General features: G+C 53.9%; 1 protein-coding gene across 1 annotated transcript; it reads right to left on the reverse strand.

Annotated features, from left to right (window-relative positions):
• Positions 1-15699: 15699 nt before the first annotated feature.
• Positions 15700-23679, reverse strand: RAP2B (RAP2B, member of RAS oncogene family). The gene has a single exon (XM_066556671.1). It carries the CDS (start codon positions 23521-23523, stop codon positions 22972-22974), a length of 552 nt encoding a protein of 183 aa, XP_066412768.1. The 5' UTR covers positions 23524-23679; the 3' UTR covers positions 15700-22971.
• Positions 23680-25831: the final 2152 nt, after the last annotated feature.

Genomic DNA, 25831 nt, shown 5'->3' on the forward strand with positions numbered 1-25831 from the left:
TATCAGAGATGAGGTAATGTTATTTACCATGGCCGGAAGGAAGGTTTTCCTGTTTGTGTCTGAAGTCCACTGGAAACATCCCCACTGGGCTATGGAAAAGGGATGCTGGGCACGCACTGCAGGGAGTTGGTGAGGGGCTGAGCCAGGCAGGAGCCCCAGGGTTGGAGAAGGAAGGAAGAATCACTAATAAGACAAGAGTTTGTTGGATTTTTATATTTCTTCTGGCCTGTTTCTGAGTGCTGTTTAATGTATGAAATTCCCAGTTAACCATGACTGGAAATAAAAGACAGAAAAGCATGTCCTGAGGGGCTCAGCTTTCCCCAGTTCTGCTCTCACTGACTTTGCCAAGGAGAATTCGGAAATCCAACAGCCAGTGCAAAAGCACCACACCTGGAAGTCCCAGGATGCCACCCAAGCTGATCCAGGCACCTGCAGTTCTCAGGGAACATTTGTGGTGTGACTGTCAAAAGGAAAAACTGAGATTTAAAAAAGTTTAAGGGAATGGCGTGAGAGGACAGGATGGCACACACACACCCTGCAGACACTCAAATTGCAACATGCAAATAACCTCAGATTAAATGCCAAAACTGAATAGAGAGCAAATCACCTTTCTGCTCAAGTACGGTTGGACATGTACATCTTTGTTCTGGCTCAAGAGATAATTACATCCTCCAAACTGGCTAAATGAAGCCAAATGGAGTCTCTAATTACTGTGCAGTCATTGGCTTCCTAACTCTCTTAGACAAAAATAAAACCCAAATCCTGCAACACAGGAACAAAGAGGAAAATGGCATTGAATTGTAAAGCCATTTCACCTGGGTTTCTACACTGACATAGAAAGAAACAAAAATTAGAAATGTACATATTCTTCCTATCTGTGCGAGCAGCTGGCACCAGAGCACTTCAGGTGCCAGCTCCCAGGGCAGGGAGTGACATGGAACCAATTTATGTCACCCAAATGCCAGTATCTATCTGCCAGGTGAGCCTTTAGGGCTGGACAAGCACTGTCAGCCTAATGAGCAGCTTCCTCCACCTGGGAAACAGCAGAGCTCCCGGCAGACCATGCTATTCGTGAGCTTCTGGGGTCTGAGCAGCAGTATAACACGACAAAAGAGATACTTGAAAGAAAAAAGGTGTCAGGAGTACATTCAAATCATCACAGGAAGTTACCAGCATTTCTCACTATTTCCAAAGGCACTGGGAAATCATCCAGCTCACCCAATGCCCAACAAATATTTATCATATGGGTGAAGATGAAGGTTTTTTTAGAAAATAAGCATCATAGAAATAAGTATTTACACAAAAGGAATTGTGCTTCAACAAAATTGCTATTATTGTTAGTGTTCCTTGGTTTTAGCCTTTCAAATAACAGAAGTAGAGCTCCAGTTCCCACCTTTCTCCTTGGTTCAGTGAATGGCATGTCATGCAGATCTTGTAGAATAATTGTGAACTATTTATTATCTCTCTGAATCAACAAACTTCAGTCAAATTGCCATCAAAGCCTTGACAGACAGTCTTACACTTAAGTACACCTTTCATAGGCACATCTCCAGCTTATGAAATGGACTGACAAATAAATCCCAGGGGAGAGTTCTTCAACCAAAATGAACCACAGATCTGATTTTGAGAGATTTGCAGTGGCAGGTGGCATTCTTCGTTTTCTAATGTTAGTTTGCATTTGTCAAAATTACAAAAAAATAGAAAAGGTGCTACAAGTCAAGCAGTCTGACTTAAGAATGGAAATACACAGAGCCCTTTCTTTTGTGATTAGTCTGGAGCTTGCATTGCTGGAAAGAGGGACCGAGTTTTTGTAACTGAAAAGCACTGAATTTTATCACTGGTCCACTGTTGAATTATCCTGCCCATGATGGAAAGGTACACACACATAAAATATTAAATTCAATATTAATTCAAATATTACTGAGCTGGTAGAAACCAGAAATTTAACTGGAAGTTTGTTACAATTTCTAGGTTTAATGTGTAAAGACAAATCAAGCATCATGACAGCCTGACCAAATTCTAAACAGGACTATGTGGTCTGTGGGCAGGCCTCCCAGTCTGCCTTGTGAAGAAGTTCACCAGCATTTGTTAACCTCTGTTTACATCAGGCATCCTGCTCCCAACCTTATAACCAGAATGACTGAGGTGACAAAAGCAGAGGGGCTATAAATGCCAGGTAAGCTTAAATACAAAAATTCTTCCTCCCATTCATGCCCAGTGAAAACCAGAAATGATGGAAGACATTAAACTCCCACATGTACCAACAGGCAGATCATTTTTCCATTACTGCAGAAAATGAAGTGACCAAGGAGGTGCAGAGAGTTTCCAGGAGCAGAGGCAGTCCCTGACAACAAAGAGTGCAGCAGTGCTTGGCCCTTAGCAAAGACATTTTTCATTCTCTGGGGAGAGCTGTAGGTCTGTAGCAGTGAGCATGAGGCATGAAGAGAGATTTGGGCAATGTCAAGTGTATCTTCTACCTGTTTCAGGGGCCTAGCACAGCATATAGGAATCAGTGTGTAAAACACTAACCTTGAAGATTTTCACTATTGAAAGCAGGAGTGAGAAGGACCGAGGCACAGGTGTAACCCCCACCTGCAACTGCAAGTGATGATGAACCCCAGCCCAGGAGCCTTCTGAGCACCAGGGGAGTGCTTTCCACTCTGTCAAACCATGGATGACGTTTGCCATGGTTTGCATGCTCATGGACGCTTCTGAGAGCCGGGAGCATCATCATCATCAGTGTGTTCCATTTTCTGTAATAGCCTTCCCAAGTGTTCAGTCAGGCTGAGGAAAACACAGAGCTGACATCCCAGCCAACACGAGGAGCAATGCACGCTCTGCCCTTGCACTGGGAGAGAGCTCTTTTGTTAGTGGGGTGCTGAAAATAATTGCCCAGCCTTGGCTGGTGGGAATTTGATCATTTTCTGCTTGGAAAGACGAGCAAAAATGCTCCCTTCCGACATTCAATTAGGAGAACTGTTTGGTGTCGAAGCGCCAAGGGAATTTTAAGGGAGCAGTTATTGCTGCTTTATGCATAGTTCTGAATTTGCTGCTCTAATGAGCCCTTCTCTGTATCATCCGTGACTGTCACTCAGCTCGGTGAAAATGGCTTGGCCTGACACATCCCGTTAAGCCTCAGAAATTAAATGAGATCTGAAAATGCCCGAGTCCACACCCTTCGCACCACATGTGCTTTGATCAGCACTGTTAGTCAAGCAGGCTTGGAGGAGAGCCAGCAAAGCCAGGGCTACCACCCAGCATCATCGGGAGCCACCCCAGCCCTGGGGCTGGCAGGGGCTCCACACTCCCTGGGAACACTGCCCTGACAGAGGACAGACACAACCTAATGGAGCAGAGGTCATTCCACTCATTTATTTTCCAGATGTAACTGCTGGGGAAGAGGGAAAGTTGCAGGATCTCTGGAGAACTGTTTAGATTCTTTAGCTCCACCCTACAAGAGCCTTTTCCACACAGTCCATCAGCAGAAGTGCTGGCCCATCTTCATCTTCCACTGGCCAGCTGCAAATAGAAAATGTAAAAAAAAAATAGTACTGGTGGTGGGGGGTGGGAGGGGTAAGTAATGGACTGGGTGGCCTGGGGCATTGTCCTGTCTGTGATGATCTGGCAGGAAGAGCTGGAGCTGAGGGGGAACATTCAGATAGAGTTTTGGATTAAAGACCTTTCTTCAGACTCCCCAAATCAAAGCATGTTTCCAGGAATTGATTCTGACAGCTATGCATTTAATAATTTATTTTAACTAAAAGATCTCTAATGGTAGACACAAAAAAAAGCAGTAGGGTCATGAAAAAATTATCTAAAGGAAAATACAAGGCGAGGTTGAATCCTGTAGTGTTGATTTTAGAGCAGTGAAATAGAAACTGACCATGGAGTATTTTCTTGCATATCATCAGTGGACCAGGAGCACAAACACCATGAGAACATCTAGAAATTCACCTCGAGTTCCATAGTGATCAATTGAAACTGTAACGAGCTCATGGCAACTGCAGGGACAGCCCATCTGAAGGCTGGCAGAGAAAGAAAGCCAGAGCCCCACAGGATGCCCCAAAGCATCCAGAGTCACCTGCTTCCAGTGGCCTAACCCAGTCCCTGCCAGCCTCCTCAGGGCAGCCAAGGGGGCCGTTTCCACCAGGAGACAGCAATGGCGAATGGAAAGTTGATCTGTCTCACTGCTCTCCTTGATCTGATGCCTTTTGATTCAGAAAGCTCCTGCTGGGCTCACCGGGTGAGAATTCCCGGCCATCACACCTCTCCCCATCACTTCCACCAGCAGCTCCCCTCCCGCCCCAGCTGTCAGATTTAATCTGCTCCCATGTGGGAACTGCCCTGCCAGTGGCTCGTTTCAATTTCAGCCAGGCCGGGCTAAGGGGATGCCCTCTGAGGCTGCCGGCCGCGTTCCGGGCTGCGGCAGAGCCGGGTGCGGGCGCCGCAGGAGCGGGGCAGCTGTGGGTCCACAGACGGGGCGGCTGGAAAGGTCACACAGAGCACCAGCCACGTGCTCTGGCATGTGATTCTCATGTGAGCTCAGAGGTTTGGTGTGGGGACGGAGCACAAGTCAGCATTTACCCAGATGACAATCGTTCATCGCAGAGGAGCCAGTCACAAACGCGACTGCCAGAGAGAACCGCTCCTGGTTCAGCTGCTCTGGCAGAGTGTCCCCTGCAACTGCAACAGAGCAACCATCTCAGCACTCCTGTGGCATCGCTCTGTTTTTAAGCCCAGCAGCTCCACAGACTCAGTTCTCACCCGGTGCAGCCACAGAGGCACACAGGTACTGCACACCCACAGGGTGTAGCTCTTACTTCCTGCAGCAACAACCCATCAGCACTGAGCTCTGCAGCTGGGTTTCCACATCAGGACAGCCTGTGCTCAGGCAGTCTGCAAACAGCTGTCCAGAGAGGGGTCACTCGCTGCCCTTGGCCCCTGCCAGCCCCATGGCTGTCCAGAGAGGGGTCACTCGCTGCCCTTGGCCCCTGCCAGCCCCATGGCTGCCCAGAGAGGGGTCACTCACTGCCCTTGGCCCCTGCCAGCCCCAGAGCTGTCCAGAGAGGGGTCACTCGCTGCCCTTGGCCCCTGCCAGCCCCATGGCTGTCCAGAGAGGGGTCACTCGCTGCCCTTGGCCCCTGCCAGCCCCATGGCTGTCCAGAGAGGGGGGTCACTGCCCTTGGCCCCTGCCAGCCCCATGGCTGTCCAGAGAGGGGTCACTCGCTGCCCTTGGCCCCTGCCAGCCCCATGGCTGGGCCCAGGCCCCTGCAGAGCTCTGCCTTGATGGGAAGGATCAGAGTGGTCACAGAGCAGCTCAGCTGGAGGGACCAGAGGTGCTCACCTGCGTGACACTTGGGCAGAGGAGGTGCCAGGCTCACCAGAGCAGCTGACCCTGGAGCAGATCCACATCCCACATCACCACTGCTGTGCTGGTACTTCTGCACCAGCCTCTGTGCTTTGTCCCACACAGCCACTCACAACAGATGTGTAAATATGCAAAGAGCCTGTGAGACCTGGCCTCTACAAAGGCAGGCTGTGGCACAGCAAAAGGGCACAGCAATTCTACAAGGGGAGAGGGAAACCTGGGAGAGTCCAGCGAGACAGGTTATTCATTCCTCGTACATTCTGCAAGAAATCAGAAGAGAAGCCAAAACAAATTCCCAGTGGCCTCATCTCCATCCCTCCTCCTCTGGGAAAGCAGCTCTCCTGGCGAAGGAAAGCCTCCCTGTGTGCTGCTGGAGCATGTGCTCAATGTGCTGTGCAGCCATCGCCCCTGCCCTGCCTGAGGGCCCGCCCGTGAGCCCGCAGCAGGAGCAGCAGCAGGAGCAGGAGCAGCAGCAGGAGCAGGAGCAGGGGCAGGAGCAGGAGCAGGAGCAGGAGCAGGGGCAGGAGCAGCAGCAGGAGCAGCAGCAGCAGGAGCAGGGGCAGGAGCAGCAGCAGGAGCAGGAGCAGGAGCAGGAGCAGGAGCAGCAGCAGGAGCAGCAGCAGCAGGAGCAGGGGCAGGAGCAGCAGCAGGAGCAGGAGCAGCAGCAGGAGCAGGAGCAGGGGCAGGAGCAGCAGCAGGGGCAGGAGCAGGGGCAGGAGCAGGAGCAGCAGCAGCAGCAGGAGCAGGAGCAGCAGCAGCAGCAGGAGCAGCAGCAGGGGCAGGAGCAGGGGCAGCAGCAGGAGCAGGGGCAGGAGCAGCAGCAGGGGCAGGAGCAGGAGCAGGAGCAGGAGCAGCAGCAGGAGCAGGAGCAGGAGCAGCAGCAGCAGCAGGAGCAGGAGCAGCAGCAGGAGCAGGAGCAGGAGCAGCAGCAGGAGCAGGAGCAGGGGCAGGAGCAGCAGCAGGGGCAGGAGCAGGAGCAGCAGCAGCAGCAGGAGCAGGAGCAGCAGCAGGAGCAGGGGCAGGAGCAGGAGCAGCAGCAGGAGCAGGAGCAGGAGCAGGAGCAGCAGCAGGAGCAGGAGCAGGAGCAGGAGCAGCAGCAGCAGCAGGAGCAGGAGCAGCAGCAGGAGCAGGAGCAGGAGCAGGAGCAGCAGCAGCAGCAGGGGCAGGAGCAGGAGCAGCAGGGGCAGGAGCAGCAGCAGCAGCAGCAGCAGCAGGAGCAGGGGCAGGAGCAGGAGCAGCAGCAGCAGCAGCAGCAGCAGCAGCAGGAGCAGGGGCAGGAGCAGGAGCAGGAGCAGGGGCAGGAGCAGGGGCAGCAGCAGCAGCAGGAGCAGGAGCAGGGGCAGGGGCAGCAGCAGCAGGGGCAGCAGCAGCAGGAGCAGCAGGAGCAGCAGCAGCAGCAGCAGCAGCAGCAGCAGGGGCAGGGGCAGGAGCAGGAGCAGGGGCAGGAGCAGGGGCAGCAGCAGCAGGGGCAGGGGCAGCAGCAGCAGCAGCAGCAGCAGCAGGAGCAGCAGCAGCAGCAGCAGGAGCAGGAGCAGCAGCAGCAGCAGGGGCAGGAGCAGGGGCAGGAGCAGGAGCAGCAGCAGCAGCAGCAGCAGCAGCAGGGGCAGCAGCAGGAGCAGGAGCAGGGGCAGGAGCAGGGGCAGCAGCAGCAGCAGGGGCAGCAGCAGCAGCAGCAGCAGCAGCAGGAGCAGCAGCAGCAGCAGCAGGAGCAGGAGCAGCAGCAGCAGCAGGGGCAGGAGCAGGGGCAGGAGCAGGAGCAGCAGCAGCAGCAGCAGCAGCAGCAGGGGCAGCAGCAGGAGCAGGAGCAGGGGCAGGAGCAGGGGCAGCAGCAGCAGCAGGGGCAGCAGCAGCAGCAGCAGGGGCAGCAGCAGGAGCAGGGGCAGGAGCAGGAGCAGCAGCAGGGGCAGCAGCAGGGGCAGCAGCAGCAGCAGGGGCAGCAGCAGGAGCAGGAGCAGGGGCAGGAGCAGGGGCAGCAGCAGCAGCAGCAGCAGCAGCAGCGAGCATCGGCCCCGCGGCAGGACAGGAAAGCCCCGCCGGAGCCGCCCTTCCTTCCTGCCCAGCCCGGCCAAGGCCCGCACACACCCCCGGCCGGGGCGGCTCGCTCAGCGCCGCCAGTGCTGAACCAAGCACTCTGACACTAAATTTAGAGCCTCTCATCTCGCACAACCGCTCCGCAGAATCTCTGAAAAGCTGCCGGTTGTAAGTCATAGCATGAGCAACACATGGTAGGAAAACCACGCAGATTCCTTCTTTCATAACGGTTCTCTGATCCTGGACTTTACCCTGATCCAAAGTAAATGAGTGAAGCCCAGGCTGACACGGTCTCTGTTTGCACCCCTGAAACCCACAGTTCAGTTCAGCTTGTGCAAAGGAGTACCAGCCTCTGAAACCACAAAGCAGAGTCTCAGTGCTACAACGCGCTGAAAGGATGAAATGGTGAAGCTGACACAGCAAACGAGAGATCTTGGGACAACATCTGGTCCCCCTGACACGGGGGCGAGTTTTCCTGAAGAGAGCTCAGACCTACATGTTTAACTTGTACTCTCTCCGCTATTTTTTCTGTTACAAAGATAAAGCAGCACAACCCCCTGCACATCACCTCTAGCAAGCAAACTTCAACACTTAGCTGTGACCAAGAGATTTCTTCATAATGAATGTTGCATTTCTTGCAACTACAGAAAGCCACCCATCCCTGGGAGCCTCTTCTCGGTGCGACAGGTGAGGGATCATGTTTGGGGATTTCCTGTGGCCAGACCCAGCTCAAACAGGACTGACCTGCCAGGGGCCTTTGGTCACAGCCACCTTCCTCCACACCCCGCTGTGCAGAGCAGCCTTGCTCAGAGTGCCTGGAAAGGGTTTGTTCTTCCCACCAGTAATAAAATCCCACCTAAACCAGCCCCTGGAACAGACCCCTTGGGCTGAGCTGTCTGGCCTCACACATGGCTCCAGGCACGAGCCTGAGTGGAACAATCAGATCCTGTGGGGCTGTTGGCAGCACAGGGAAGGCCAGGTCCTGCTTGCATGGCACACTGGCTAGGTTCTCATTCCCCTCTTCATGATTCCTATTTTCTTTACCGTGGTGTCATCTAGGATCTATTTTTATTCATATTCCCAACGAGACCAACTGAGGTCTGTAAAGCCCAACTGGAAACTCTTCAGCATAGCCAGGAGCATTACAGGCAAGTTAAACAAGCTGTGAGGGTGTATTTTCTTGACTATTTCCCCTGCTGCTGTTAGGACTTGCAGGCAGACTGAAGAGTCACATCTTTTTCCTATTCCAGCTTTTTCCAGGCTGATTTGCCACATAATCCAAGAAGCCAGTCTCAGAGTTACCACGATCGGGTGTACTCTGAGCTCCCACCACCTGACAGACACAAAGGCAGCATCAGCCAGAGCAGCAGCCATGCTGCTCATGCTCAGCTGTTGGTTTTGTCAGGCACTAAAAACCGCTGGGCACGCTTCTTAATCACAGGATCTCAGGATGGTTGGGGTTGCAAGGGACCTTGAAGCCCATCCCACCCCTGCCATGGGCAGGGACACCTCCCACGGTCCCAGGGTGCTCCAAGCCCGGTCCAGCCTGGCCTGGGACACTGCCAGGGATCCTCAGTGAGAGCTGCCTCATCTGTTGCATTTCTGTTCTCCAGCCCAAGCCTCCCTCTCCTCCTCCTGCACCTTCCTGCTGTTTTCCTGCAGCAGCAGTGCCTGTTCCTGCTGGCAGCCCCCTCCTGTCTCCGAGAGCCTCGCTCAGAGCCCGGGCTGAGCACAGCCCCAGCTGCCGTGGGCAGCACAGAGCACCCAGGGTCAGCTGCAATTAAAGCACTCTCAGTGTTCACGTGCAGGCCAGCTGTAATGGCAAGTACTGGGACTATTTATCCAGTCTGTGCAAATGTAAATCAGCCTTTCCTCGTATTTTCATTCCTTAAGAAAAGAAACCCCTTTTCCAATATTCCTGGGAATCATTCATGTTTTAGCTGTCAATAGTATGGCATTGAAAAAATTACTGATCAGTAACAGAATTACCTGAGATCCTATGCAAGCAATTGAGGCAAGCTATAAAAATTCCCCAGCCCCACCCCGCAGGAGAGGAGCTGGTGGGCTCAGGATACTTCAAGGTACTGAGAAAGACCCCACTGGGGTCTGATCAGATGTAGGAAAGACCAAACCACTCTCATGCTGAAGTCTGTGACAAAAGCCCCATCCCAGACAGGCAGCAGGAACAGCACAGCTGCTCAGGGAAGAGTCACAAAAATATTATTAAGGAGAAAGCCTGAGTTTGGGTTAAACAGGAATAGAGGCAGCTAGAATAAAGATCAGCTTTGCTAAAATAAAGAAGAAAGGCGCTGCTTTCACCAAGCTTCTCTCCCGCCCCTGATTTGCATTTTCTGATGCCAGCTCCCTGCTACAGCATGGGAACGGTTGGACCAAGTGATGGATCTGCAGGTTTCTATGGTGATCAGCACAGAAATTGCCTGCCCAGCCTTGTGTGAAGGGAAGCATCCATGTCAGAAACTGCAGATTGCATGGTGAGAGAAAACCCTGCTTGGACTGGGGTGTCGGGGTTGTGCTGCAGAGCCCAGAGCTCGCTCACCAGCCTGGGGATGGCTGTGCAGGGCAGTGCGGGCAGCTGACAACTCATAAGAAAAACTAGCAATCACCACTGAGTAATTACACAGCACCATTTAAAAACACTGGCACACGCGAAGTACATGGTATTTCTAAATATCTGAAATATCAATTTCCTCTCGTCCTGTCCCTGTTCCCTGGCCCCCACCTGGCTACCCCCTCCTCTCAAGGAGCTGTGGGCAGTGAAAAGGTTCTCCCAAGTCTCCTTTTCTCCAGGCTGAGCCCCTGGCCAAAGGCACATCTGCCAAGAGAAGAAAGGGATTCAATTCCTGTACTTGGTAACTGCTGATTGTGTAATCTGGTTCATGTTCACTGTCCTCATGAACTACAGCACAAATCCTTGTCTCTATAAAAGTGTTAGTTCCTTACAAACCTGTGAATCAGAAAGGGAGAGAGAGGGTTGGTGAAGAAACAACCTCAAATTCCAACTGCCACACCCTTAAGGCAGAAGCACTGATTCCATCTATTTAGGCTATTCCCAGAGGGGAAGTCTGGATAATAAAAATGAGCCCTGGCAACAGGACAAACCTCGTTAATCGATCCAGACTAAGCCACTGGCTGGCACTTTCCAGCGGGAAACATCAAGTACCTTCCTCTTGAAAACCTTCCCCTGCGGCTGCCGGGGCAGGTGACGGGCTAACGACACGAGTTAGTGCACCCACTCCCTTTCGGAATCAAACCTGCAACTTGTCAAATTCAAGTACAACTGGGAGTAGAACTGATATAAGTTAAAAAAAATTTAAAAGGATACACGTTTACTCGCAGTTTTTGCCCGAAAGGCGTCAGAAAACCCAGCCAGTTTGGTGAAACGTACATGGAGAAATATAAATGCCAACTCCTAAACACATTAGGGAACTAAAGTGGCTGAGAAGAAGGACAGAATACACACAATGATTTCCTTTTCCCAAGTCAATGACTGCAGCTCCGCGGGCTGAATGCAGCAGCTGCCAACCTCCCGAGAGCAGCTGCTCCTCGGAGGCTCTGCCGGGCAGGCGCTGGCCCGGCCCGGCTGTCCCGGAGCGCCCCTGTGCCCCGGTGCCCGCGATGTGCCCGCGGCGGGAGCTCCGAGTGGCACCGCGGCCAGGGGCAGGAACACGGGCAGGAGCTCCGAGTGGCACCGCAGCCACGGGCAGGAACACGGGCAGGAGCTCCGAGTGGCACCGCAGCCACGGGCAGGAACACGGGCAGGAGCTCCGAGTGGCACCGCAGCCACGGGCAGGAACACGGGCAGGAGCTCCGAGCTGGCACCGCAGCCACGGGCAGGAACACGGGCAGGAGCTCCGAGTGGCACCGCAGCCGCGGGCAGGAGCGCGGGCACCCCCGGCACCCCGCAGCTGCTGCCGCTGGGCGCTGCTGCCCCGCAGCCCCACACAAAGAGCCAGCAGCTGTGGCACAGCAGTTGGTGACCGCTGTGCAGCCAGCGCGGCTGGGAGCGCACGGGTGAGCCCGGTGATACCGGGCTGGAGCACCAGAAGGTTCTGAGGACAGCCGAGCGCAGGAAATCGCCTCTGGGAAACCTGCGAGCTCAGAGGGAAACCCAGAGCACCGGCCCTGCTCCCTCAGACACGCCTAAAACACACCGAAGAGGCACCGAGTGAATTCAACATGATCAACAAAGAGTAGAAATTAGAAAATAGCCCATAAACAATGAGTACATAAAGTATCATCATTATCTTACAAATAATTCAATAACCATAAACCTTTTAACAGCCAAAGGGAAGTCAGCAGCGTGGTGACTGCTTCTCATCAGAACAAACCCTTTTAATAGCTTAAACCGTGAACATTAATCAGCATTTATTGCTTAAAATTGGCGGTTTTAAGTTCCCTCACTGTAGCACAAAGCCTGAGGGTCACGGGTCCCAGCCAGGCGAGGGCATTGCGATTCATCCACGGGGTTTTATCTCCGAGCAGGCAGAGCTGCTGTCGCACAGCACCTGTTCCACGTCCCGTGAAACGAGCAGGGACTGGACGGACAGTGGTTGGAAATGAACATTGCTGATACCCCTGTGTAAACCTCGGGCCAGGCATCCAGCACCGGCTCCCTGCCCGCAGCCTGCCCGGGCGGGCTGAGCCCCGGCCGGGGGCGCTTCTGCAGCCCCCACCGCACCCGTGGGCTGTGGCACAGGGAGCGGGGGCTGCAGCCAAACCTTCCTCCCCTGCACCCCCGAGTGGCACCGCAGCCATCGCGTTTGCTTTGCTGGGGTAGGACTGCGGGCGGCAGAAATGTGCGTGTGTGTGCGTGTGTGTGTGTGTGTGTGTGTGTGTGTGCATGGTGTGTGTGTGTGCATGGTGTGTGTGTGTGTGCATGGTGTGTGTGTGTGTGCATGGTGTGTGTGTGTGTGTGTGTGTGTGTGTGCATGGTGTGTGTGTGTGCATGGTGTGTGTGTGTGCGTGTGTGTGTGCATGGTGTGTGTGTGTGTGCATGGTGTGTGTGTGTGTGTGCATGGTGTGTGTGTGTGCATGGTGTGTGTGTGTGTGCATGGTGTGTGTGTGTGCGTGTGTGTGTGCATGGTGTGTGTGTGTGTGCATGGTGTGTGGGGGCGTGTGTGTGTGCATGGTGTGTGTGTGTGCATGGTGTGTGTGTGTGCGTGGTGTGTGTGTGTGCATGTGTGAAGGGGCAGAGCTGAGGAAGCTGAGAACAGAGAAGCGTCCCGAGATCTTCAGCCGCTTCCCTTGGACAGCTGCAGGGAAGGGGCACAAGCGCTGAGCAGAGAGCAGAGGAAGGGGCACAGTGAGCCCCGCACACGGAGGGTCCCGCACACAAAGGGACCCACACACAAAGGGACCCACACATGGAGAGACCCCACATACTGTGGGGATGCCGTACACGGAGAGATGGGACCCGCACACGGAGGGACCTGCACACGGAGGGACCCGCACACAGAGGGAACTGCACACGGTGGGGACCCGCACACAGAGGGAACTGCACACGGTGGGACTCGCACACGGTGGGACCCGCACACGGTGGGACCCGCACACGGAGGGACCCGCACACAGAGGGACCCGCACACAGAGGGACCCGCACACGGTGGGACCCGCACATGGAGAGATCCCGCACACAGAGGGACCCGCACACAAAGGGACCCACACATGGAGAGACCCCGCATACGGTGGGGATGCCGTACACGGAGAGATGGGACCCGCACACGGTGGGACCCGCACACAGAGGGAACTGCACACGGAGGGACCCGCACACGGTGGGACCCGCACACAGAGGGACCCGCACACGGTGGGACCCGCACACAGAGGGACCCGCACACGGTGGGACCCGCACACGGTGGGACCCGCACATGGAGAGATCCCGCACACGGTGGGACCCGCACACAGAGGGACCCGCACACGGTGGGACCCGCACACGGTGGGACCCGCACATGGAGAGATCCCGCACACGGCGGGACCCGCACACGGAGGGACCCGCACACAGCGGGACCCGCACACGGAGGGACCCGCACACGGCAGGGCTGGAGCAGCTGGGGCCGCGCTGCTCTGTGCCCGCAGCCTCTGGAGCTGCCGCTGGAGCAGCCGAAGTGAATTTCTCGTGCAGAAGAGCGGCTGCTGAGGGCAGAGCCCCTGGGGTGCCCAGCTGGCGCTGGGGCCCGGCCGCAGGCTCGGCAGGAGGGACAGCCCCGTGTGGGCCGGCAGGGCTGTTCTGTTCTCTAGGGGCACTTCTGCCCTCCCGGAGCCCAGCGGGCAGAGCTCACCCGGCCTTGCTGGAAACCCATCCTCGGGGAAACATTGACTTCCCATCGCTGCAAAACAGGAGACTGGTGTAGTGTCTTCCAGAGAGAGTTTGCATAAATCAAAACCTGATTATGCCACATTTTGAATGCTAGATTTTTCACAAGATGGTGAAGCACAGTGATCTATAATCTGTTTTGCATTGAATTAATTGAAATAAATTACCATAATCCTCCCTGAGTCCTGCAATCACTGTTTTTCAGATTGAACCTTTCCCGAGGGTTTAAAAAAATTGCTTTTTCCATAAGGGTAGCTATTAGACTTAAAAATAATACCTGCCCTTGGAAGAAAGCTCAGCCCCAGCTGAGTACCTTGTTACCTGCTGGCTCAGCCCTTTGTTAATTTGGTAAGTGCTGTGATCTATCACCACAAAAGCCCGTTTTGAAGCCAGTGTGTTTCATCTTGCAAAGAGATTGATTTGAAATTGACCCCGTTTCAAGTGACTAAAAATTGTAAGAGTTTCTAATTAATTCAAGTTTGAGCCTACTCACATCCTGCATTTTCCATCCAGCCTCTGGATCCCAGAGAGTATCTCCAGTTTTATCCAGAGGGGAGGCTGGGGCCACCCAAAGGAGCTCGTCCTTCCTTCTGCAGAGTTTCTACAGTCCAGTACTCACACCAGGGCAGCACAGCAGGCTGGCTTCCTGAAATATAGAGCTGAGAATTGTGGGGTTTTAGATTTTGGAGCATGTATGTTTTCATCTATGTGACCACACACCCCTGCAGTGACCCACAGGCTCCGAGGCTCACAAAGCTCCTGAGCGCAGAGGAGGCAGCAGGGCAGCAGGGAAAGGCAAACTCAGGGCACCTTTGTTCTCCCTCCAGTTCTGACATAGTTCAGGGGCTTATGTAGCTCTTGGCAGCCACTGGAAAATCAAAAAAATCAAGTGACTGCTCTGTCTAACTTGTGCTCTTTGGTTCAGCCCCGAGCAGCTGCAGAGGGAGTGTTTGGGATGCAGCCTCAGCCTCCATCCCTGCTCTGAACTGCTGGGGATGTTCTGGGGCTGCAGAGGGAGTGTTTGGGATGCAGCCTCAGCCTCCATCCCTGCTCTGAACTGCTGGGGATGTTCTGGGGCTGTACCCTCCATCCCTGCTCTGAATTGCTGGGGATGTTCTGGGGCTGCAGAGGGAGTGTTTGGGATGCAGCCTCAGCCTCCATCCCTGCTCTGAACTGCTGGGGATGTGCTGGGGCTGCAGAGGGAGTGTTTGGGATGCAGCCTCAGCCTCCATCCCTGCTCTGAACTGCTGGGGATGTTCTTGGGGCTGCAGAGGGAGTGTTTGGGATGCAGCCTCAGCCTCCATCCCTGCTCCAGCTGCTGGGGATGTTCCTGGGGCTGCAGAGGGAGTGTTTGGGATGCAGCCTCAGCCTCCATCCCTGCTCTGAACTGCTGGGGATGTGCTGGGGCTGTACCCTCCATCCCTGCTCCAGCTGCTGGGGATGTTCCTGGGGCTGCTCCAGCTGCTCTTCCCCCAGGCCCCTCTGGGCTCTGCCACGCAGCCCTCACAGGGCACACAGCTCCAAACCCTCCTCCTCCTGGCTGGCCACTACTGCTGTTCCACAGCATCTCTGCCTTTTGAAACAATCATATTAAAAAATATATATATTACACCTGTTGGCATTTCAAGATAGATTCACAATTTACATAAAGCCAGTGTCACCTCAGGGTAAAATCACCCATATAAAGCGGAAAAAATAAATTAAAGTTTACACTATAGACAGCTGGGAATTCAGCTAAAGCCACAGGGGAAGGAAGGTTTTCTTTTATAATGAAATTACAACTTTTTAAAAATAATCACACTACTATGTGAATATGAAATATTTAAATTCAGGCTGTCGTTAAATTTTCTTAAATAATGCTCTGATTCAGTGGGGTTACAAAAGAATGGAGAATTAGGGACACACATCCACAGAATCAGAGAATATGTCAAGTTCAAATTTAAACGGTGTTAAGTCAGTGCACAAACAGAACTTCAGCCATGAATTTATATTAACAATTCTATTGTTGGCACAGGAGACACCAAACACATTTGCTTAGGTGTGTTTATATCCCGGAATAATACAGTTTATGTCTGCACATGAGTATGCACAAACATGTTTTCCAAATGAACTCCAGTTCCTCATCAGTTAATTGCTGTTAACGACAGTGCTGAAAAGCCAGGTGGTGACTGGTGCCTGGCCACACCTGGAACAGCTGCACGCACTGAGCACCGCAGCCTCCCAGAGGCTGTGAGGAGCCCGGGAATGTCTCTCCCTGGGCTCTCAGCAGCTCCTCAGACGGGTTTGGCTCCCTGTCCCCAAGGCACAGCGGTGACACAAGCCTGGTTTCCCTGCAGACAGAGCTGCCACAAACCAGACGGGTCAGACAGGTCAAGGCCTCACCTTTAATCACCATGGGGACCTTCTGGTTTAGCAATGCTGAACTAATCTGTGCCAGGTCAAAAGTGCTTGAAGAGAATCCAGAAAGTTTAGGAGCTTATAATTGGTTAAATAAACACACACCTCAATTTTTATGCTACTGGTCTGATAGTCAGTGAGTGCAGGCACACAATTCCTTATTTTCTATGCCAGAAGTAGAAAAATGTGGATGTTTCCCAAATTGTGGATACCAGATACAAGTTTGTACATATGCATAAATATTTATTCTCAGCAATCTGTAACTGTCACTGCAGAGGCTGAAGTACAGTAATACTGTAAGGGAATAAATGCCCCAGTATCTGTGAACTCTAATTCACTCCAGGCTGACCCAGTTCTTTTGGAAATAATCTTTTCCAAGCAGTTTCTCTGCTGAAAGTCCAAGCCTTAGAAATACCTTCAACATACAGTGTTCTCCTTAAACTTTATTGCAAAAATAGGTGGAGACATGGCATGTATTTCTGGAATCTGTGCAGCCTGTGCTACACAGCAACTCAGATGTGAATCTCCTCTCTATTTTTTCCTTTAATTAAAGGAGAAACCAAAAGATCCAACAACCAAAGGGAAAGAAAACCCACACTAAAACAAACATAACATTTGAAACAAGAAACGCAGCAGAAAACAGCCAGCCAATCTGGGATGCAGCAGAGTATCCCTAAAAGAAGGGAAATCAGATTGCAAACAGAAACTCAATGACTCAAGCACTTTGTTAGCATGCTTTCATCTTAACTTTGGTCATCATCAGTAAACTTGGCAGCAAACTCCCCATATGAAATGGGGGTACAGTGATACTGCTGTAGCTCATTCAGGGATAAAATTATCACTAATCTCATTTTTCAGCACACACAGCTCCCAAGTCCCCTGAGTCACATTGCAACAATCATCACTATAAAGTTCCACAAGCTTAAAAGAGATTTTGGTGATTAGTGGTGTAGGGAAGCTCAGTCTAAGCACCAAACTCATCCCTGGTGGAGAACACGCGTTGTACAAATGTTTTTTGCACTTTTGAACCTGCTTAGCAATGTAAGGAGGGAAAAAACCCAGTAAATCCATAATGCGCACACGAAAGGATGTTCTATACCCAAAAGAGGAGAATGGAGCCCATGTCCCAGCAGGACATCCCGCTCCCTGCCCTGCCCCTCAGCACGTCTGGCCCGCGGGGAGCCTGGCACTGGGAGTCCTGCTGCCAGCCCAGCCCTGCCCTCCCTGGCACACCCCACCCTGCCCAGCCTGGCTTCCGTGGGTCCCGAGCGCTGCTCCTGCCCCAGCTCAGCCCAGGGGCGCAGGGCAGCACAGCTGGGCAGGGCATCCCCGCCCAGCAGAGGAAGTTAAACACAGGGCACATCTTGTGCTTTTCAGGACACGTTTTGTGCTCTTCAGGGCCACAGAAATGTGCAGTTTTGGTCTCCAAAGTGTACCTATTTTATGCTACTACAGGAAGTGTTGTTGGAATATCTGCAGAGATTTCTCTTTCAAGCTGCCTCTGGACAGAGTGGATGCAATACATGGCCCCTGGATTGCTGAAACTGGGATAACTGGAGGAACACTACAGAAACAAAGAATTAGATGAACATACCACAAATGAGAAACTGGGAAGGGACATCTGCTATAAATACTGACCTGTACCTTTTGCAATACCTGATTCAGAGGAAAGAACAGCCAGCTTCGATTTCGGATTCATTTTCACCCAGAGGTCCATTTACAACTGCCCTCAAAATCAACCTATAACATCCCCTTCCACCCCAGTGTACCAAATTAACATGATTGTATCAAAAGGCAAAAACTGTAGCAATTTATTGATATTCTGTCCCATCTCATTGCTGCGGCATTTTTTGCACAATCATTATTGGTCTGTCAAGGAGAGGAGAAAGATCTGGCATCTGTCTGTACCTGGACATCAAATCTTTTAATTGAGCACTTTTTATAATGTTCACTTAGAGAACTTTGTAGAAATAAATGGGGTTTAAATCCTTGCAGCTGAAGTCACATCTCAGGCACCATTTTCCTAAACCTCTCTGTGTCAAGGACTACAAAACAAAGCTATGGCTTCTTGATCAGTCTGCTCTTCACCCAAACCTCCAAAAGACCCAAGACTGCCAAAATGAAAAACAGAGTCAATACAGAACAGCTGCTTTCAATATTTTAAGATTCACTTGGATGACTTGCAATGGTTAACTGACTTCCAATTTTACAGTGGTTTAGGTAGGATCTGGGACCTGCTGGATAGTGCAGATTAAGGATTTGAGCTCTTGCTTTATGCACAATATGCACCTCTGGCATGGACAGCAGCAAAGCAGCCCTGCTGTTGGCTGGAGCAGTTGTACCCTTCGGAAATTTAAAACAGCCACAGAGAAAAGGCAATGGCTGCTCTGGAGCTTTCTGCAGGAACATCTCTGCTCATCATCATCACTGGCCAGTTTTTGTGGGGGCTCCTTCAGCACCACAAGGGCTGTCCCATAAGGAATGCTCCAGAACTGAGGTCACTGAGGTGAGATCATCTGTGGAAAGGGAGGAATTCTGATTCCAGCCCCAGTGAAGTCAGATCACACACACACACACACACACACACACACTGAGTCTTCCTTGGGAAACGCAGCAGGATTTTTGATGGCAGACTAACAAACTCTACACAAATTAAAACACAAAATCAACAAAAAAGCCCAAATCCCCAGCACATGCAGCCCCAGCAACACACTTGCACTCCATTTCTCATCACTACAGCTCACTTGAATATCTTTTGCTTTTTGCACTGAAAGTTTGCTCTCAAATCCCTCTCATCTGCCGCACACACGGTCACCAAAGACTGTGACACAAAGTCCTACAGCTTGGGCAGATGCTGGATTCCTGCAAAAAGAAGGTTCTCAAACACTGCTGCAGCAATGTGACAGGAAGGAGAGTCTGACACACACATTTTGCACGAGGCTGCAGGAAACACTGTAGGACCAGGCTGTAAGCTGTGAATATCAATGTTTAAAACCATTTCCCCTTGGAACTGCGCTCACACACGTTTGCTCCTAGAGCAGGTCTCAGCAGAACATGAACAGCTCTGCCCAGGGGTGCAGTGAGGGCTGGCTCAGAGGAGCACCTGGGCTCTGGACAAACCTGGCCAGGGACAGAGCCCCGATGGCAGCAGGGCTCCAGCTGGCTCCCATCCACCTCCTGGGAGCCACCCATGCACCTGTGCCACTCCTTTAGCACAAAATTCTGAGAGGACACGCAACCTTCTGCATTTTGTCACTCCTGGAGGAAATCTGACCCCGAAGAACACCTGCACACAATGAGTACCCAAGTGAGGAAGCCATAAAGAGCCAGCTGCCCTTTATTGAAAATGCCCTTTGCAAACATCTTGCCGTACATTCTTTGAGAGGAGCAGCAGCAGCAGCGGGTCCAGAGGCAGGGAGCAGCACGAGGTCCATCCTGAGCACCACGCTGAGCAGCAGCACGCTGGCTGGGCACAGGGCACAGGGCACAGGGCACAGGGCACGGATACAGTCACGGGCACCCGCGTGCCAGACACGCTCCCTTGCAGCACAACAGGCTGGGGTTCTCAAAAATACAATCATTATGTACAGCAAAATATGTGGTCACAAGACCAGCCTCAAACCAAGGCCTTGTTTACACAATTTCTGCGATGTCAGGAAGTATTTTGGCTGGGAATGTAATTTTTCTTCCAAAACAAGTAAATATTTGCAATTCTCACTGTGAAAAGAGTGATATACCACCTCTGTATTGACACGGGTGTAACATATTCCCACAGGGAAAAGGAATAAAGAGTACCTTTATATTGATACAACATTTCCCTCAAGTGTCCAAGCTAATATAGCTTGCATCACTCAGTCAAGTTAAAGCAGGATGATTTTTTCAGACTTTTTATAGACAAGGCCTATGTTTAACAAGCACCAAAACACTTCAGAGTATTTGGAAGATCAGACTACTGAGCTCTACGCTTTGGACTGTCCTCACCAGTCACAGAGAACATGGAATGCCCAAATACATTCAAAACCCTGGTCAGACAGTGCCATGGCTGCTTAAACGCTTCACTCTTTAGCAAATGCACCTTTTTGGCCAAAAGCAGAATGTGCCACAGGAAGGGCCAGCACAGCACAGAGCTCAGCTGGCTGCCCCCAGCTGCTCTGCCAGGCTCAGCACAGCTGGACTTTGTGTGCTACTTTTGCTTTATTCCTCAAGCCCAGCTCAGGCAGGAGGCACTGGGGAAGGTGAGGGGTCTGCTGGCTCCTGGCAGGGCACAATAAATACCTGCTTCTATCAACCACATCCAGCTGCTGTCAATGCACTGATCGAAGCCTGGTGGGTGCTGAAAACTGTACATTCCCATTGAATTTAAGGCAAAATTGAACCATGGCAGTAACTGAGATGTAAATTTATTTTTTTTAACATCAGATGTGCAGTTTGTAAGCTGCAGATATGGCAGCAGTCAAGCTCCCTTAGCTTTCAATGCAGTTCCTGGGTTAAAAGAAACCCTTTCTGTCCGTGTCATTCCCCTGTCTCCCCAGCACGGGAGTCCTCTGGCTTCTAATGAACTTTTAGGAATTCCTGGAAGGTGAGCTGCAATGAGGTTTTCAAGTTTCAGTGAGAAACGGGGGTAATCTGATGTGTTGATCAGAGGGAGAGCCCGGGTAGCAGGGGCATCAAACTGACACTGCCCTCCAGGGCTGGGGCACAAAGTTTTCCTGCCTAAAACAGGAGAAATTACCAGGGTCACAGAGGAATCGTGGCCGTCGCTTTTCAGTTGGCCTGACTAAAAACCCCTGTTCAACCTTTGTTTTTGAGATGTAAGATAATTTCAAGACTTCTTGGGACAGGGGGGAGAAGGAAAAAGAGAGCTGCTGCAGGTTTTGTGTGCAGACCTTTAAAGAAGGGCAAAGAGAGGGAAAGGACAGGTAAAGCAGCTCCTTGGACCGTGCAGCTGGTGGGAGCCACGGGTCTCCTCCCACCCCAGCCCCTCTGCAAGCCAGAAAACAAAAAGGGCTGGTTTGTAACTTTAAATATAAATGAGACTAAAAGTTTTAATTTCATAAACAATTGACCTTTAGAACTTCACCCCAATAAACCACGCTGCTTCCAGCAGGGAAAAAGGGCCAAATCTTACAGGGCCTGTTGCAGTAAGCCCACGCTCCCTTCTTAAAGCTGCCTCAGAGCACAGCCTTCTCCCCACAGCTTGGCAGCATACTGGGCCAGGACCTGCATACAAGCAAAAACCTGCATCAAAAATGACTAAAGATCAGGTAAAACAGCAATGTTGTGGTTGGCCTTTTTTTCACCACTCTTCTCAGCTAAATCGACCCCTCCACCTTTCACTGCTACTGAGATATAAATCTGGATTAAGAGCCTGTGTGAAAGTCAGTGTTTCATGTGATACATAACAATGCACAAAGTTGTTTTCTAAAAAACAGCATTTGTATTAAAATTCTTCAAATGGATAGACATCTCTTCAATGCATGTCTGCAATTAAAATGACAGTTGTTAGAATTTTCTTGGTACATCACAAAGATAAGATTTCCTTCTTTGCTGGCTGGAGGCACATCCCACGACAAAATCAAGGGGAAATAGAACCAAAAAAATTTAAAAAGCCCCCCCACCCAAAAATCCCAAAAGGCTAAATTCTTGTAAATTTGAAGTAAATGAAGGCCAAACTTGCAAGACATGGAAATAACACTTAAAAGGCTCAGATGGAAATAAGAAATAAATTCCACTAACAATAGGCCCTTCTGTCCTGGCTTGCTCGGTGTGATTACTGCAAGGAAACTGTTAAGTAGTTTTTGGAGTAGTAGATAATGGGATTCTGTGGAGCTTTCACAGGTTGGCACCGGCTGGAACAGCTGAGTTTTGAAGGCACTCTACAGACACAGGGCTGCCGTTGGCCCTGCATCACTCATGGGAAGTCTTTGCACTTGAGAGAGCTAGTCATCAAAATCAGGGATTGCCAACCCAAATCCAAAACCCCTCGGCAAAAAAAGCACCACCGCCCTCCCCCTCCCGCCAAAGGAAAAACCAAAACCACAACGAAATCACACACACACGCACACCTAAACAATTGTGCAGATTTGTAACATTTTCACAGCTGATTTAAAAAAAAAAAAAAAAAAAAAAACCAAACAAAACCAGGAGAAAAACCACCACGCTACCACTCTCCTGCAAACTCCCATCCGATACAGCAGGTAAACAAAATAGAGCATTATTCCAGGGGTATCGGCGGCGCTGCCCGGCGCCCCGTGCCTGGCAGCACCGCTCGGGTCACAGTCCCAGTTCCATGTGCAACTCTCCGGGCGGGACGGCCCCGCACCGCTCCCGCTTGCATAGAGACCGCGGGCAGCGCTCCGGGACGGGCCCCGCTGCACCGGGCTGCGGCCCCGCTGGGCCGGGGGTGCGGGCCCCGCTATCCCGGGGCTGTCCCGGGGCTGTGCCGGGGGTGCGGGCCCGCTGCACCGGGCTGCGGCCCCGCTATCCCGGGGGTGCGGGCCCCGCTATCCCGGGGCTGCCCCAGGGCTGTGGCCCCGCTATCCCGGGGCTGTGCCGGGGCTGTGCCGGGGCTGTCCCGGGGGTGCGGCCCCGCTGCACCGGGGTGCGGCCCCGCTATCCCGGGGTCGTCCCGGGGCTGTGCCGGGGCGGGTTCCCCGCGTGGCTCCGCTCCCCGGGCGGCGGGACCGGCCGCTCCCGCGCCCGCCGCCGACACTGACAGGAAATATGCCATGACCGAGACTGGACGAAACGTACATGCCGAGAAAAGCCACATTTCCACCACGATGAGTTTTGCTGCCGATGTTTTCTCCCCGAGCGTGCCCGCCGGGGCGCGGGGCCGCCGCCGCCCTCAGAGGATGGCGCAGGAGGCGCAGCACGGCTCGTCCCCGTTGGGCTGCGCCGCGTAGTTCATCTGCCTGACGATCTCGGCGAACAGCTCGTCCACAGAGGCTTTGTTTTTGGCCGAGGTCTCCATGAAGGGGCAGCTCCACTCCTCGGCCAGCGCCTTGCCCTCCCCGAAGGAGACCTCGCGCTCGCCCTCCAGGTCCACCTTGTTGCCCACCAGGATCATGGGCACCCGCTCGTACCTCTTGACGCGGATGATCTGGTCCCGCATGGGCTTGATGTCCTGGAAGCTCTGCTGGTTCACCAGGCTGTACACCAGGATGAAGCCCTGCCCGTTCTTGATGTAGAGGTCCCGCATGGAGGCGAACTGCTCGGTGCCCGCCGTGTCCAGGATCTCCAGCACGGACGGCGACGAGTCCACCTCGATCTCCTTGCGGTAGAAGTCCTCGATGGTGGGGTCATACTTCTCGATGAAGGAGCCGGTCACGAACTGCACGGTAAGGGCGGACTTGCCCACGCCGCCCGAGCCCAGCACCACCACCTTGTACTCCCGCATGGCTCCCGCCTCCCTCCGCCGCCTCCCGCTCGGGGCTGCCGCGGCGGGCGGGGACGGGGCGGAGGGAGGGAGGGGACGAGGGACGGCCCCGCGCCGGGGCGGGGAAGCGGCGGCCGCGCCTTGCGGAGCGGCGCCGGGAGAGCCCTGGCGCCGGGCAGCGCCGAGGAGGAGGAGGAGGAGGAAGGGGCTGAGAAGGAGAAGGGAGGGAGGGAGGAACGGAGGGCGACAGCGCTGCCGGTACCGGCCCCGCTCCCGGCGCGGCGGGGCGGGACAGCGCTGCCGCGGCCCATGGCGGCCGCCCCCGCCCATTGGCTGCGGCGCTTGGGCCGCCCCCGCCCATTGGCTGCGGCGCTTGGGCCGCCCCCGCCCATTGGCTGCGGCGCGGCGCCGCCCGCCCCCATTGGCTGCCGGCGGAGAGCGGCGGCCCACGCCCCGCCCCGCGTGTGTGACCCCCGCCCTGCGCCGGGCCGGGCCGCGCCCGGGGTCGGGGTCGGGGTCGGGATCGGGATCGGGATCGGGATCGGGATCGGGATCGGGATCGGGATCGGGATCGGGATGGGGATCGGGATCGGGATCGGGACCGGGATCGGGATCGGGATCGCCGCGCGTCCCTTCCCGCCCGGGGCCCTCCGCACCGGGACCGGGATCGGAACCGGGATCGGGATCAGCGCGCGTCCCCTCCCGCCCGGGGTCCCGCACGCAGCGGGAAAATGGGGCCGGCGGTGGGGCCGGCAGCCCGGGTGCCCCACCCCGGTGTCCCCGCCCGCTATCGGCGCTGCCCGGGCCGCCGTCCCGCGCCTCCCGCCCTATCGCCGCGTGCAGCCGCTGCCGGGCCGGGCCGGGTCGCGGTGCCCCGCGGCTCCTGCCCGCCCCGCTGGCTCCGGGGGCTTGCCGTGCCCCGTGCCCGCCGGGGCCAGCCCGCCACGACACCTCGTGCTCCGGCGGGAGATGTGCCCGTGCAGATGTGCCCCTGGCAGAGGTGCCCGTGCAGATGTGCCCCTGGCAGATGTGCCCGTGGCAGAGGTGCCCGTGCAGATGTGCCCGTGCAGATGTGCCCCTGGCAGATGTGCCCGTGGCAGAGGTGCCCGTGCAGATGTGCCCGTGGCAGAGGTGCCCGTGCAGATGTGCCCGTGCAGATGTGCCCCTGGCAGAGGTGCCCGTGCAGATGTGCCCGTGGCAGAGGTGCCCGTGCAGATGTGCCCGTGCAGATGTCGGTGCTGCCGTGCTCGGTGGCCCGTGAGCGGCAGCGTGGCCTGGCAGGGCTCAGTCCCAGGGCTGGCTCCTGCCGCTCTTTGTAGAAGCCGTCTCCTGGACTTGCTGTTAGACATTCCTTTCAAGAAAGTATCGTTAGTTGTTTTGACACCCTCCGGTCCTTGCTGTTGCGTCTTACTCAGTTCTTTACAATTCTCGGTATTTATTCACATAATGGTGACATTTATATCCTTGCTACCACACCTTGTTTCCAAGCCTAATCTAAACAGAGCGCTTGGGTAGGCAAAGTCTAAAGGATTTGACATAAGTTTTGTAAATAATGCTCTCTTATTCCTGAACAATTTTCACAGAGGCTAAATTCTACTGAAATCACTTCTGCAGTATTCAGGTGCTGTGGGGATTTACCCCCGTGGTGACCGATCCTCTGGTGAGTACTGCACCCCTGGTGATCCCCTGGAGCTCCAAGGGAACCCTGCTGCTGCTGGTGTGTAAGTCTTTGCAAATAAACCTCTCCTGAGGAACAGAAACGCTGTGTTCAGCAGCCCTGCAGTGGAATGGGCAGGGGTTGGAGCAGCTCTGTTAAATATGAGAGTGTGTGAAGCCTGGTGTGTGGGTGCAGCCACGGCAGCTGGGTGTCCCCAGGTAGGGTGCTGCCCTGCCAGGCCCCACCTGATTCCTACCAGGTGCACATTCCTCTCACACACTGCAGCGCCTGTGGGCTGCAGGCCGCTCCTGAGCTGCTGTGCAGGTCAGCCTGGGGCTGCAGCAGGTATTTGATCTGCCAGCACAGCCCCGGGCTGGGCTTTGGTCCCCCCTCTGTTCTAGGCTCTGCCCAGGTAAGCCTTGCCTTGTGACAGGCTCTGGGCTCTGCAGCTCCTGCAAAGGCTGAGGAAGAGCTCTGGGTGCTTCCAGCCTCTTGTTCTGGGAGTTGTCTCTCCATGGCTGCTTAGCCCATCCTTTGGAAACCGAACAACTGAGCTCCCTTTCAAGCCATTTCTCCACCTGTTCTTGCTGTTCCTTTCACTGTCCATCTGATTCCCCCTCCCAGAAGTACTCTGGGAGCAGAGCTACCACATCACCCAGCTTGGTGTGAGCC

Source organism: Molothrus aeneus, chromosome 10 (assembly GCF_037042795.1).
Source record: "Molothrus aeneus isolate 106 chromosome 10, BPBGC_Maene_1.0, whole genome shotgun sequence".
In the NCBI taxonomy this organism is placed as follows: Eukaryota; Metazoa; Chordata; class Aves; order Passeriformes; family Icteridae; genus Molothrus; species Molothrus aeneus.

Bases quoted from the DNA above. Each gene is read 5' to 3' on its own strand.
- RAP2B (XM_066556671.1), bottom strand. From the start codon at position 23,523: ATGCGGGAGTACAAGGTGGTGGTGCTGGGCTCGGGCGGCGTGGGCAAG.